We start from the raw sequence: 15,000 nt of genomic DNA on the forward strand, positions 1-15,000 counted from the left end.
AATGATAAGGATATTGGTAGTACTTTCTTACTTACAGCATTTTCTAATTTTGCTTTCAGTTGGAAAAAGGCAGAGCTATTAGAACAGAAAATGAGGTAATTAAGCTAATCAGAAAACAAAATATCTAGATCTAATTCAAAGAGCTTATCAGTTTCAGACATTGTTCTAATGAAAACCCTGAATATTTACTACTTACAAGACATTCAATGTTCTAGCCTATGGGAGTGATTGTAAAGTAAGAATCAATATCACAGAACAAGAAGAAATCATCATAATCCAAAAACTGCAACAGGTAGTTAAGTCACCAAAAACTTTACAACTTGGGTGAAAAATTCCAAGTGATCAACTTCTCCCTTCACATTCTGAGTTATCACAACAAATTCAGGGTAATCATAGCAGTGCCACCTTATGGCATGTCTAGAACAATATTACAACACCAGCACTAATGGCATGTCATTCTCTAGGTGACACTCACTGGGCGAGAGTCTCCCACCACAGTCCAACTCCTCAGAGCTGCGGCTGACGGGCGATGTTACTCGCAGCAGCTTACACTGGCCTTTGTTACTTGTACCTAGGAAGCCATATCGAGTGACCGGGCCTTTGTTACACGAAAACAGAAACGTGGCTTCAGTGAAGAGTCTGAGCTACTACATCAACTTCAACCATCAAGGGAAAGTCAATTTGCCAAGGAAAGTGTGGTTATTATTTGCCATTCAGTTGAAAAAAAGGAGATGCTGTCCAATCTACTACTCAAAGGGGTATGAAGATAAGGTCACAGGGATCAAATGAGTGAAAAATAAACACATTATTACCACAATAGAATAACTTGCTATCGAGTGTAAAAAAAGAAGTATAAAACATTTTCAGTCTACTTACAGTAAATCAAACTAAACAGCCTAGATGTTCAATTAATCCTTATTAATCTTAAATGGATATTTATGAGATATCTGGTCAATTATATCAAGAAATATAATCACATGATAATGCATGCCTGTTCATGCAAATAAGCAGATGAAAATAACACTAAAACATTGCAATACTTTATATCATGGGGAAGGATCAAAAAGAATAATACTGCACGCCATGCATTAAATAGGCATCAGATATAAGGAAGAACCTAAGCCTTACAATAAATATTACTTGCTTTACTTTATTTATGCTTTTCTTCAATAAACTCCTGACTAAATGCAGGGACAAAGATGATCCATGAATTTAATCAACCTGAGGAAGCCAACCAGAATTTGTTGACAGACAGGAGGGAAATTAACCCCAAAATATAGAAACTGGTATGATACCCCTGCTGTATAGGCAATAGTAACTGTGCAAATGATGCAGAGCCAGTCAAGGCACAAAATTAAATGTAAAATGAATGGGAACGAGATAATGTTAAGGTTACCAAAAAGTGCTTATGCTATCACAGGCTCACACTAACTTTCTCTTTCTGAAAGTGTGAAAATGAAGAATAGCTGTCAACATAAACAGTGAAAAAAAACAACAAAACACATTGGAAAAAAGGTACTTCCTTTTGTTCTTATCTATGTGAGATAACTACATTGTAACAAATATCCTTGAATACATTTAAAAACTTGACTGCTATTTATCTTCCAACTTCTTTCTTCACACTCAAACACCCATATGCACGTCACACACACACACACACACAACACACACAACACACACACACACGCGCACGCACGCACACGCACACGCGCGCGCGCACTCACACACGTGCACGCACACACACGCACACCCATTTGCAAGCACACACGTTCACAAGCACAAGCATTTGCACACACACGCGTTCGTATGCACACACATACACACACATGCATGCAAGCACTCATCCCAGCCTGCCTGCACATACCCACAAAACATTTAAGGGGACTGTCTGGTCTTTTATCGGTGATTTTCGAAAACTGAGTTAAAGGCATTTCAAAGGAGTTCCTAGGCCCCCGGTTCTCCCCTGAAAATTTCAAGACCCGACTGTTATTTCTTAGGTGGTAGCAGCCATTTTTGATGTCGACTGATTTTTTTTTTCACGACGCCTTAGAAAATCAGCAAATGTGACGCAATGATTAGAGATAATTTAAAAAAGGGATTATTTTCTGAAAGCTTATTAAATTTCACATAAGATGAGACCAACCTTCAATTTTTCAGAATAATTTTAAAAATCTGGCAAACGTCCAAAAAACGATAATGAAGAAATTTTTCATACAAACAAATAAACATGATATGCCGTTCACCCCCCCCCCAAAATGGGGGGTAGGATTGCCAAATGATCCAGATCACCACCATATTAATTAGGCTAAGACAAAACTCAGGTAAAATTTTAATTAAAATCTGTTCATAACTTTTCGTGTTAGAAAAAAAAAAAAAAAACTTCTGTATCCAAGCCATGGTATGCATAACCACCAAAGTGCAATAAACGTCTAAGTTAGGTTAAAACACACCTTTGGCTAAAATCTCATTAAAATGCATATAACAGTAGAAGGATAGTTCTATTCAGACATAAAATCAGAATGGCTGTATGATTTTTTTTGGACTTCTGAGAATTAAAAAAGAAAGAAAGAAAAAAAAAGGTCAGTGAAGGCCTGTAGACACCCCAGATTACTGTAAGATTTTGAGAAACTGTTACGTACTGGCAATGTCCGGAAGAGTTCAGAATGCAGGTAGATGATAGAGGATTATGGTGTAGGAAGACTAATCTTATACCTTGTCTTGTTGATACCAAGATAGTCATGGAAAGATGAAGAAAACGAAAAATGCTGATATCTCGGTACACCACCTTTGTAGACGCAAAAGCTGTATCAGACGCAATTTTAGTCCAAAATAAAAGTTTTATGGCTCATTTTGTAGCTGAATGATAAATCTCTTGCTTGCATGAAATGGTTTTTGCTATTTTTCCTGTGCTTCTTATAAAAAAGACAAATGTGTAAAAAAAACACACACACGAAAAAATCCTGATAGTCGGTCACTTCAAAAATTCACACACACACACACACACAAAAAAGTTGAAATAAAAAAAAGTACTTCATACAAGCACTAGATCTAGGATGAATTTGTTCAAAAATCACATCAGAATGCATGTGTAATTTTTTCTGGATTTTACAAACATACATCTCTTGCGATGTGAAGTTATTCAAACTCATGTAATTTTTTTTACATTCTTCATACATATACATAGTGTAGCCTGGCCCCTTCATTTCAGAGATAGAAGACTGTGATAAGCCCCTATAAAATAGCCTAGCTCCTGGAATAGTGACTAAGTGTATAAACCAAATTCATGAGTCAAGAGTACAGTGGACAGTAGAGGTTATTTTGCTCCACTGGGTCAAGATGGTATGGCATCACTAGTGTGATTATCCAGGTACCATTGGTCAGTTGAGGTCATTGCTTTTAATGATCCATAGATGGTTTTCTGCAGCTTCAATAGGAATTGCAATAGACAGGTCTTGTAGTTTTCCAATTCAGGTCATTCTACTTTTCAAATCCAGGACTATGCTTTTACGCTTGCACTACTCCCATTGTACGCTCCCTGAAAATTCAAGTGTGGCATTGACCATGTTCTTCTCATCTCAGCTAAGTCCTTGTCTCTTTAGCCAGTTCCTTTGAGCTGGTCTTCTATGATGAATACTATATGGCAAACTGCCAGGTCTCTTGAGATGCTTATCCCAAGCTATTATGATCTACACTCACCAATTCTGACATTAATTTTACTGTCCTTATCATGGTGGTTTTGTTAACATTCACTAAGGGATTAAGAAATAAGGCATCTGATGGGTAGAAAATGCTATTCTCTTTCCAAGTGTGGATTCTTACCCTTTTGTGTAGGGTCAATTTAGTACTGTTGTTTTCAGATTCTATATTCTGACTTTCCTTATCTGTTGACATGAGAGTGGAGGAAAATGTGGTGCTTTCAGGGTTTATTTTCTTCATAGTTTTGTCTTTTCTGGTTAGGTTAACATTTCATCTCTATAGCTTCTACAACCAATCTCTTGGACAGAACAAGAGCAAATACCTCAATGTACATACAGTATATATAAATGATGAAGTCAAATATATATATGTATATATATATATATATATATATATATATATATATATATGTATATATAAATATATATATGTATATATATATATATATATATATATATATATATATGTATATGTATATATATGTATATATATGTATATATATATATATATATATCTATATATATAATATATATATAATATATATATGTATATATATATGATATATATATATAATATATATAATATATATATATAATATATAATATATATATATATATATAACATAAATAAAATATATATATATGTATATCTATATATAAATATACATATATATATAATATATATATATACATATATATATATATATATATATATATATATATATATATATATATATATATATATATATATATATATAATATATCATATATTATATACTATATATTATATATTATATATTATATATTATATATATGTATATATATATAAATATATATATATATATATATATATATATATATATATATATATATATATATATATATATATATATATATATATATGTATGTATGTATGTATGTATATATGCATGTGAAGAATAAGAACAAAAATAAGAAGGTAAGGAAGAAGAGGGTAAAGTAGATATATAGTGGTGGAAATGAAGGTGGCATTGCAAAAGGAAACACTGTGGATTGCAAAATAAAGAGGCAGACTTCTAAATCACGCTGAGCAAGCAATAACAATTATGTACATCATCCCTGAAGAGGGAACTGTAAAGAGAAAATGAGGAAGAATAGAATACAAGGATATGATTAAAAAGAAGAAAAAACATCTTAAATGAGACTTACCGGACAGATCATCATCTATGGCCAGGTTCTCATTGCTGAGGTCCATGTTGGCCATTTGGGCTAAACTCATTCTCCCTGGAGAAGTCATTGATTTATTGTTGCTTGGGAAGTGATACTTGTTCCGTTTGTTACCTTTACCAGATTTCAGTCCAGCTACCTTTGCCGTCTTCATTAATGTCTTCTTGGCAAAACCTCTGTAATAAACATTCAGTTGATTATCAAAGTGTGCATTGTAAATATATAAACTTGCTTCCAGAGTGTCAGAAATTCACTTGATATATTTACAAATGCATTCACTCACCAGAAATATTAAGTAACTTCTCAGATAAGAATAATAATAACAATAAAAAAAAAAAGCTTTGGAATATACTCCTATCTTATTTCTCACACAAAATAATACACACCTTAATGTTCCATATCCTGGCTTATCTTTCTGTTGTCTACTTGGTGTTTGTGGAACATGACTGTGGCCCACAAAGGCAAAGAGATTCATTATGTATGGTGGATGTCGTAGCCGGTTTATCATCTTGCGCATTGTTTCTATGCTTTCAGGTGAGACCTCTTCATCAAAAGCCACTTTGATTAACTGGAAAGAAAGATATTACTTATACATGTTTTCCTACAAGTTAAGGAAAACAAATGGAACTCAAGTCCTCTGTATATATATTATTATACAAACTATGGCGGCATAGCATGGTTATACCTGGAAGGTATTTGAGCGTATCTGAAGGCCTTCACTCAACCACTGATCCATGGGTCCTGGGTGCTGGTTTGCAGGGACTCTCTTCTCTCGTGTGATGGAGGAGACTGGCATAGATCTAACAACAACTTGTTCGCAAGCTGAGGGAAACAGACGGTATATTTAGAAATGCAAAAAAAATTAAAAAACAAATTGATACTCTGTACCTTAACAGAACAAATGTGAAGAGACCAACTCACCATATGGGTCTGTAGGCAGACCCTTGAATATGAGTCTGTAGTTAGTGAGGAACAGTGCTCCTTCAGCAGGCAACAGTATTGGGCCTCCAATACTACCACCTGTAGCATCTTCTCTCCCATCCGGAAGCAGGTAAACCCTCAAGCCTTCATACACTACTTCTTCACCCGGCACTAACGATGGCAATAATATCTTGGGCTGGAAGGGATTGGTAGGTAGATGAAACTACAAAAGTAACCAAAACAATCACATAGAATAAAACTGAATGGTATAATGATTTTAAGGTAAAATGACAAACAGGACTAAATTTTAAAGTCAACTATCATATTTTCTCAAAGGGAGTATGGTATAAATTTTGTTTTCAACACAAACAATTCATAAGATTGCATTTCACTGCCCAACAGTACGTTCTGTATTTAAAAAAAAATTAAAGCTTTCTGAAAGTGTGACATCCAGTCCAGCATCACACAATTCATGACAGATAATCATTAAATTTATTTAATTCCCACATGAAAGAATCCCAACAAAGTAAATAATAGAAGTACACCTCAATTTCCAACATTCTCCAAGTAACTGCATATTCATTTATTATCATTATTTTTCTAAATGAACTGTAACATTCACATCATATAATCATGTGATTCACTTATTACACTGTTAAATACAAACAAACATCCTTTGATTTCCTTAAAACTGAGAACATGGCCTGTTTTTTTTCTCTCTCTGGCCATTCAACAGAAAATAATGAAAATTACCAATATAACTAACTATATTACTTATTCCAGAAAAGCCCCACAATAAGTCAATTTCTGAAAGCAAGTTAAACAAAGCACAATAATCCATCTCCACGAAGAAAACGTTGTGTTCATTGTAGTATTGCTTTGAGAAATGTCTCCACTTATAGAGGGCTCCAAAAGTGTGTAGCCACCAAGCAGACAATTAGTAATCTTGCAACCTCACCTAATTTCATCTTTCCTTGAGTTTTAGGATTTTTTTTTTCTTTAATTTATTCATTATTATTTTGTTCTTCACTAATGCCTTTGTTGATCAATTATTATCATTATAGATATTATAATTATCATGATATTATTGACACATATTTTATAAGACAAAAGATCTCCAAAAATCAAGGAAAAGGGTAAACAAGTGAGATAAGTAGTACTAGTAAGTGGCTCATTGGTGACTAAACCCTTGTGGAGCCATCTTTACGTAAAGACTAAAATCACAGATAGCATGGCATGTATTTACATGACATCCCAAGTGGCATGGGTTTAAAACACGTCACACTACTAGAAAAAAAGCTATTGTGATCACTTCAAAGTGCAGCTGCCTTCAAAATCCCAACATTTTGTACAGTCACAGAAGGGATACATGAGCCAAAAATGCTCTAGGACCCAATTCTTGACTCACCTGCCCATGGACAATTTCTGTGTATCTTGGGTCAGGTTTGTACGTACCATCAGTACTTTGTCTATAAGCATCACGTCTGATGAATATGGTGGACTAAGGGACCAAAACAATTAGGAAATTATTAAATGGGAAAAATATTCTTACTGGCCAAGTATCTTTTGGGCTAATACATAGTAGAACTTCTATTGGAACACAATACATGATAAATATAATTACCACTTGTTATAGAAATCATCCTTTTAGTCCTAATCATTCCTACTTTTGACTTCTAGATAAAAGAAAGGAAATTGAAATATGCTTTTTTAACCAAAAATTAATTAGCTTAAAGATTCACAAAGTAATGTTAAAACAGCTGAAGTACATTGTACTGAATAAAAGTTCTACCATTGCCAATATAAGATATTCAATGACTACATATGTTCCTTGGCCTATGAGCATGCTTATCAAATAAAATAATTATAATAAAATCAAATGTATAACCAACTATGCCTACCTTCTGTATTGGTGGTAAACGCTTAGATTCTTTGTACACAGCATCCAGCATCTCCACATGCATAGCTACAACTCCTGGTATCATTTGGTGTAGCGACTTGATGTGTTCCTCTATAGGAAAGAAAAGAAAATTTTAGGTGTGAGACATATACTGGTAAAACTGAACACTACTATTAGATTCAACTCATACAACACTGACCCTTGGAGGAGGGGAATATATTATTCCTACTCTGTCATTACTGCTTCCTTAATTTTACTTTTTTTTTTTTTTTTTTTTTTTTTTTTTACAAAGATTCTTTACAGTTTCACACTTTAAAGGTGTTTCTACTCAATATGAAGGAATGCCAGTGAACACCAACAATGCATGCTGCTGTACACAAAACCATCAGGTCACAAATGAGTGGTATGTCTACCATAACTTAACCCATCCATCCCGGGTGTCACATATATGAGACACAAGGAAAAAATAAACAGTTTTGGCCTGCCCGCCAGTGCGATGCTGTCTCGGAGCCGTGCTCCGCGGCAAAAGCGGCGGGCGGCCGGGCGGGCGGACAGACTCCGGGGAAGCTCCGCCCGCCGATTTTGTAGCTTCCCGGATTTTTTTAATTTGGGCTACAAAATGTACCCCGGCGTGACTGGGTTAAACTGCAACATCACATCAACACTGAACCATTAGAACATATTAGTCCTCCTTTACTATCTGTTAGTTGTTTATACATATATCCTCTCCATTTCTTACCTGTCACACCACCTTCCGTGCATACTTTGTCAACAAATCTTGCCACAAAGCGCACTACGCTGGCTTCACGGTCACTCTGTTCTTGGTCTTCAAAGCCGGACTCAGCATCTAAACTATCACTCTCTGCCATGCTAAAATACATATAAGGAAAACATAAATATCAAAACAAAACTGGTAATCAACACAGCATAAAGACCTTTACAGACTAAAACAAAAAATCTGTTATCTACACTATTTCCAGCTATACTAACCTCTGTAAACAATGGCTGTCTAACTGCATCCACAAGAAACAGGAATTCTAGTAACCCTACCTGTTTACATTACATCGAATTTACAAAACTTAAATGTTTTGAATCATTTAACTGCAAATACTGATGTTTCAAACTCAGTAATGTACACATAAAAAGAATCCAGTTTTTAATTTTATAATTGGAAAACTTTATATTGGGATCTTATATGAAGAATTACATAAGCAAAAGATAACAATAAACTTTAAAAAGCACTCAACATAGGTAACCTAATATATATGGCATTTCAAAAAATAAAACTTCTAGTCAGAAACTATAAAAGTAAGCTACTTGCCTATTTGTAATACTGTTACTGGCAGTGTCACGTTCGTTGAAGGTACGTCTATGTGTGGCTGCATTAACATCTATGGGAACTCTAAGGAACACCATCCTATTTGCATAATGGATTGCCTGAGAGTATAGAGTGGACTCCTCTTGTTCCACTATTTCCCGTTGTTTTCCTGCAAGGAATTAAAAGAAATAAGCTTCTCTAACTCTATTCCATCATTATGTTGAACTACTGGGAAAAAAATTACTTCATAAGAGGTATGTAAAATAAGCATATGACTTACTTGTTTCAATATTAGGCCAGAGCCTCATCTGCTCTGCTGCAATTTCTAAAGCTGAGGACTCATGTGGTCTGAGAAAGGACAATCTGGACTCCTTCCAAGAACCAGAATCTGAGGGCTGTTAAGAGAAACTAGTGAATTACCTGTGAAACATAACAAAGTAGTGCTTAGTCCCAAAATTAATGGAAGCAGTGCACCAAAGATTATCAAATACCCCACAATAATAACATGCAAAATTCTCATAAATATATCTCCATATATCACTAATCAAAATGTGAAAAGTTCTGTTTTAAGCATGCAGACAAAACAACACAAGAAAAACAAAACACAGACACACACAAACTTACATCTCTTGGGTTCACAGGACTTAACGACGGATCCTTAATACAAGACGAATCAGATGAGAGTGAAGTCCGACTGGCTTGCTGAGATCGATCTTGGTACAAGCTCTTGATCTCCTTCTGAACATCTTGATAAAACGCTGCTTCCCAGAACTGCTGATTGCCCCAAACTGAATGATCCTGAAATTACATTTATACATATTCATACAAAATAAATCTGTAGTTAAATATTAATTTGATAATTCAAAATGGAATACATTGCCATCAGTTTCAATGAAAGCAGATATTAAATGATTCCAATAAACACTTGTTAATGTTAAAAATGCTTTCTTGTATGATTGCATATATCTGAGATATAGCTCCTTCAGTTTTATGAGAATGAGGAAGAGGAGGGGGGAGATGGAGAAAACGGAAAAAGGATTAATTGGAGGGAGATCCAATTAATATTCCAGAACATACCTGTATGCAAGTATAGGCAAACTGTATGACTCCTGTACATAATTTCCGACAGAAGGCTGTGGATAAAGGAAGCAGAGCAGCTGCAACACCATGCTCATCCATTGGAGAATCATCCTGGAACAATGAAAAATAATTAGAAATAACAATGATAATCCCACATCATAAAGTAAATATATTCTCTTATATGACCAAGAATATACACTTAATCTCCAACTTTTCATTTACAATTCTATTTTCAAGTAACTATGGCATGAGATCTTTTTGTGATATATAGAGTTTTATTCAAAACAGTGTTCTCTCATACAAACCTGCAGTGCACAATTCATTAGCCTAACCACTAAATCGAACTGCTGGTGTTCTAAAACAGCTTTATTGCCCTGGACATGGTGACTTAACTCTGTGCACAGAGCCAAGCGAGCTGCTTTACTCTTTAATGCTCTTAATACTGCAGGGAATGTCTTTCTAGCGTCACTTATTTTGTTCTCAAATATGCAGTTCACACAATTCCTCATAACCTGCAAAGAAAGGAGATCAATGAGTATAGCAATGTGAATTGAGTAAAACCAGCACCATTACCCAGCAAGCAAATAGAAATCAAACAAATTCTAAGCCAATGAGATTCCAGTAAATCTATAATATATAGATTATATATAATATAAATATATATATAATATATATATATACATATATAACACACACACACACACACACACACACACACACACACACACACACACACATACACACATATATACACACAAAATGTATCCAAAAAGACACACACAAACATACAGAACATATATACAAAAATAATAATAACAGAAAAAATCTGATATTACATCCTTTTAAAGAAAACAAGAAAAAAAGACTATCTACAAAATTACCAGCTTTTCCATTACTAACAAATTTTAAAATTCTACTTTCTCATCTATGAATAGCATGGGTAATGCAAATTCATGGAACCAGAGAGGCAAACATATAAATATCAAAATTTAACTAAAGCAGGATATTTGTGTATTGATACATGAAAACTGTCATAGAAACCAACAGTGTATGCCTATGCAATTACCTCTTAATGATAAAAAGGAAGAGCAAAAGATATCTCAAATTATAGCTAATAAACAATAGAGTAAATTTAAGACATATAAAACATACCTCTAATCTTCTTGCAGAACTTGAAACTAATCCTCTGCCAGACTGGAGACTAGAAATATGGGGGCCCATAGGAACAATTCTTGGCTGGCCCACTTTTTGTGGGATTCTGAAAAGTGAAAAATAAGTTTTTATTTGAATTTCAAACAAGACCAAAGTGATTTAATTATTCAGAGCCTATCAGTGCAGTTTAAAAGTGCTCTATGTGTACATGCATGTAAAATTTTGTCACTTAATTAGCAATGAAAAAGCCAAATTTGCAACACATTTTCCAAGTACAGACTAAGAATTCCTGCTTGTACTCAGTACTCACTTCACTTTTTTGGCAGTGCCTTCATCAATGATACTTTGGACCTGCTGAACATCTATATGTGGGAAGACTGGTTGATGGATACGTGTAAATGAACCCTCAGTGGGCTTAGGAATCTTGGCAACAAATGGCTGTGGGTTTGGGTTTTCATTGCTGTACAGCTGCTGACCAAGTTCCTGCAGGGATAAAGAAAAAATGAATGATGCAACAGTAAATACAAGAATCAAGCAGAGTATATGGTAACTTGCACTGTGTCTCTTTAAATCCTATAATGATGGGGCCAGAATTTTTCTGTGACATAATCATAATGCAAAAGTCTAGCCTTTATGGCAATAAGGGATTAAAGATACATTTGATATGGAATGTTTCACATTTTCTTCTCTAATATTAACATATAATAGTATTTAATTCTACAATGGTTAATGATTTCCCTGAAGCATTATAGACTGACACACAGACACTTTCTGTCTCCCTCCATCTCTTGCTCTCTCAGGTGGTCAACCTGATAAAACACCCCATATCCTCTCCATAGGCAAGTCATAAAACAATACTTTTTTATACCATCGTATATTGAGTTGGTGTAATTACATACTACTCACATTATTTTTCAAAATGCATTTGATTTTTCTTACTGTTAACTATATAACACTGTTATTCAAGATAATTTTTTTTTGCACACTTAATAATATCAGTAAATCTTATTAAGCTTTCAATAGTCTTAGACATTGTAAAACTCACAATTATTAATTAAGAAAAACAACTGCTATTGCTTTGGCAATGACTATATTATGGGCTGGAAGCAAAATGTTTTTCTTTTGTTTCTATTGCAGTAGTATATCATACTTTCCTCTGGAGAAGAAAGTACAAGTAAGACTGTGCTCAATAACCATAGCAAACACTTTAAACTCTTAAGAATAAAGCCTACAAACTGTTATGAACTTTTCACTGTCCACTTTTGCATTGTTGCTTTTATAACAATTTCTACATTACACCTAGTATAACTCTTCCTTCCTCTCCCTTTCCATTTGCTTTCACTCTCTTTCTTTCTTCCTTCCTACCTTCCTCTCCCTCTCTCTCTGAAAATCTGCATCTGAATGTTAAAAAGGTATGAACGAGAATGAATATCTTCACAGTGACATTGCTTGGCTGGCATCACTTAAATCTTTGCCAGGAATACTCATTCATACCTCTTCTACATTTGTCACAATAAACACTGCACCTGAATATGGACTAGAAGCATTCGACTATCATGTTGCTCCAGACGTAGTTGGTCCCCAATGCCAGAGTAGAGGTCATCCCATAGGTCACAGACTCTCCAGGGGGGGCCTCTCTCTGTGACAAATGTGGTGAAGAACATGCAGTCTAAGACCTTGCCCACAAACTCGTTGTCCACCATTCCACGGTTACCAAGGAAAGATGCCTGCAAGAATATAGATGCAATTACTCATAAAAGAATAAATGAATGACAAAATTTCTGTAAATCTATGGGAGCCTGAAAGTAAAAGATAAAGACATTTCATTTCTTATTTTCTTGGGATAGGTTATTTAACTAAAAGACAATAAACAGCATCTACACATGTCATGATAATGGTGGTCCAAAATCTGAAAGGCACCAATACATATGATAATAATGGAGGCTGTTTTGGGTTCTCTGCATTACATATATAGGTATGAAGTTCCATGGCTCTAGCAACATTGCTTCTGAGACTAGAGCCTTCCTATGATACTTTTACCTAAAAACAATTGAAAGCATGACCAAGATTTACACAAAGGAAAACAACATTCTCCTTGTACTTAGGAGTTCTGGTTTATTCAGGTGACCCTGAAATTAAATGTAGTGCAATAGCCAGAGTTCAAAAATGAGTTGAATACAGAAAATAATTTTAATAATATAAAAATCAGCTAACACACAAACACTACCTCTTATGCAGGTTATTACTATGTGTTTGCAATCATTTGCAGTGTAAAAATACTATTAATAATATTAATATCAATACTAGAAAAAGATTAAATTCAACTTCAGAAACCCTATCAACTCAGTATCCCTCCTCCATACCTTGTGGAAGGTAATGACTGGTTTTGAATGTATCCTGATAATGGTGAGACATGATCGGTAACCCTGTAACAACTCTGCAAACATGCGCATGAACACAGCTCTGATTTCTTTGTCCATCACAATATGCGGAGAGGCCCTGATACCAGCACTTGAGGGAAAGGCATTGTCTGCGGTGCTGAGATCAGGATGAAGCACCTGCATAATAGACAAATGAATAGTAACTTTAAAAGTACAGTAATAGCAACCATCTTCAACCTTTCTTAGATCCAAGAACAGGTTCTTCTAGAATACTCAATTTTCACTAGATATGTTGTCAGACCTTCCTTTCAAAAGTGAATCTTATTTTCTGACTTTGAAGTTCCAACAGAATTAGATAAATAGTTAACACTTCACAAAAAGTAATAGAGCTATTTAAATTTAATATGTAGGTAAATAGAACATAGACAATAAGGAATAGGAAGAAGAAAGGAAAATATACAAAAGAGAAGACAAAAGAGAACAAGAAAAAAATGAAGAATGCCAGGAAAAAAAGAGGAAAAAAGAATGGAGAAAATAGAAAGGAAGAACAAAAAAGAAAAAATGTTGAAAGGAAAGGAGAAGAAAGAGAAAAAAAGAAAGAGAAGAAGAGACTGAATAACAGACCCTGTAAAATCTACCTTTGAGAGAGCAGCGTGGGTCTGGCTCCAGAATGGCTCTGGCAAGAGAGACACCGTCAGACTTTCTGGGACACGGATAGATCCTCCATCAAGATCGGCAACAATTACATCCATCTGTTATTGTGATAGATGAATTGCATTTGAGCAAAATATATGATATATGATAACAATAATAATAAGAAGAAAAAGGGTGTATTGTAACTCCATTTAACTGGAACTATTTAGAATTATACTAAAAATGCTTCCATAGGAAATATTGTGTAATACCTATATGTGTTACGTATCATGCAAAACCCTCAATACTGAGTGGAATTTAGACATGCCTGTTATTGAGTACTGTCTTAATTCTGTTTTCCTTAAAGAGATAATAAGCAAATTATCTCTACCTGTGGACATCAATATGAATACTACTACTGACTGGATATTCTACATATCATACACTGTGAGTTAATATCTCTTATAATGCTTAACTCATGATAAATCCCATCCTATCACTTCATGACTGACCACATTTCACATTGGGATGATGTCCCATGATGCCATGTGGTAGTAGAGCCTACTCTAAAACAGTTGTTTGCTTTCTTGGCTCTGGCTGCCATCACTGAGGAGACAGCCCCTCAAAAGTAGACTTAAAATCACTTTCTTTTACCTCATTACCATTAATGCCACATCCAAGAAGACAGAGAGCTGAGCAAATTCATGTTTCCCA

The 15,000-nt window shown here is 34.5% G+C and overlaps 1 protein-coding gene across 3 annotated transcripts in view; it reads right to left on the minus strand.

Moving 5' to 3' along the window:
* The window catches only part of Sbf (SET domain binding factor), an 84,353-nt gene that overhangs the window by 32,433 nt on the left and 36,920 nt on the right, over positions 1-15,000 (minus strand). For 2 of the 3 annotated variants that reach the window (XM_070132063.1, XM_070132061.1), the window contains exons 9-25: positions 14,292-14,405; positions 13,636-13,830; positions 12,799-12,999; positions 11,583-11,755; positions 11,273-11,378; positions 10,426-10,632; positions 10,118-10,231; positions 9,665-9,838; positions 9,321-9,435; positions 9,044-9,209; positions 8,462-8,592; positions 7,724-7,833; positions 7,231-7,323; positions 5,823-6,018; positions 5,587-5,723; positions 5,288-5,469; positions 4,884-5,077 (exon numbers count right to left, since the gene is read on the minus strand). In XM_070132063.1, coding sequence (XP_069988164.1) covers positions 4,884-5,077; positions 5,288-5,469; positions 5,587-5,723; positions 5,823-6,018; positions 7,231-7,323; positions 7,724-7,833; positions 8,462-8,592; positions 9,044-9,209; positions 9,321-9,435; positions 9,665-9,838; positions 10,118-10,231; positions 10,426-10,632; positions 11,273-11,378; positions 11,583-11,755; positions 12,799-12,999; positions 13,636-13,830; positions 14,292-14,405 — 2,608 coding nt within the window. The remainder of the gene's footprint in view (positions 1-4,883; positions 5,078-5,287; positions 5,470-5,586; positions 5,724-5,822; positions 6,019-7,230; positions 7,324-7,723; positions 7,834-8,461; positions 8,593-9,043; positions 9,210-9,320; positions 9,436-9,664; positions 9,839-10,117; positions 10,232-10,425; positions 10,633-11,272; positions 11,379-11,582; positions 11,756-12,798; positions 13,000-13,635; positions 13,831-14,291; positions 14,406-15,000) is intronic. The other variant, XM_070132062.1, reaches the window with a different exon arrangement.

The sequence above is a fragment of the Penaeus vannamei genome, chromosome 17, assembly GCF_042767895.1.
Source record: "Penaeus vannamei isolate JL-2024 chromosome 17, ASM4276789v1, whole genome shotgun sequence".
Lineage (NCBI taxonomy): Eukaryota > Metazoa > Arthropoda > Malacostraca > Decapoda > Penaeidae > Penaeus > Penaeus vannamei.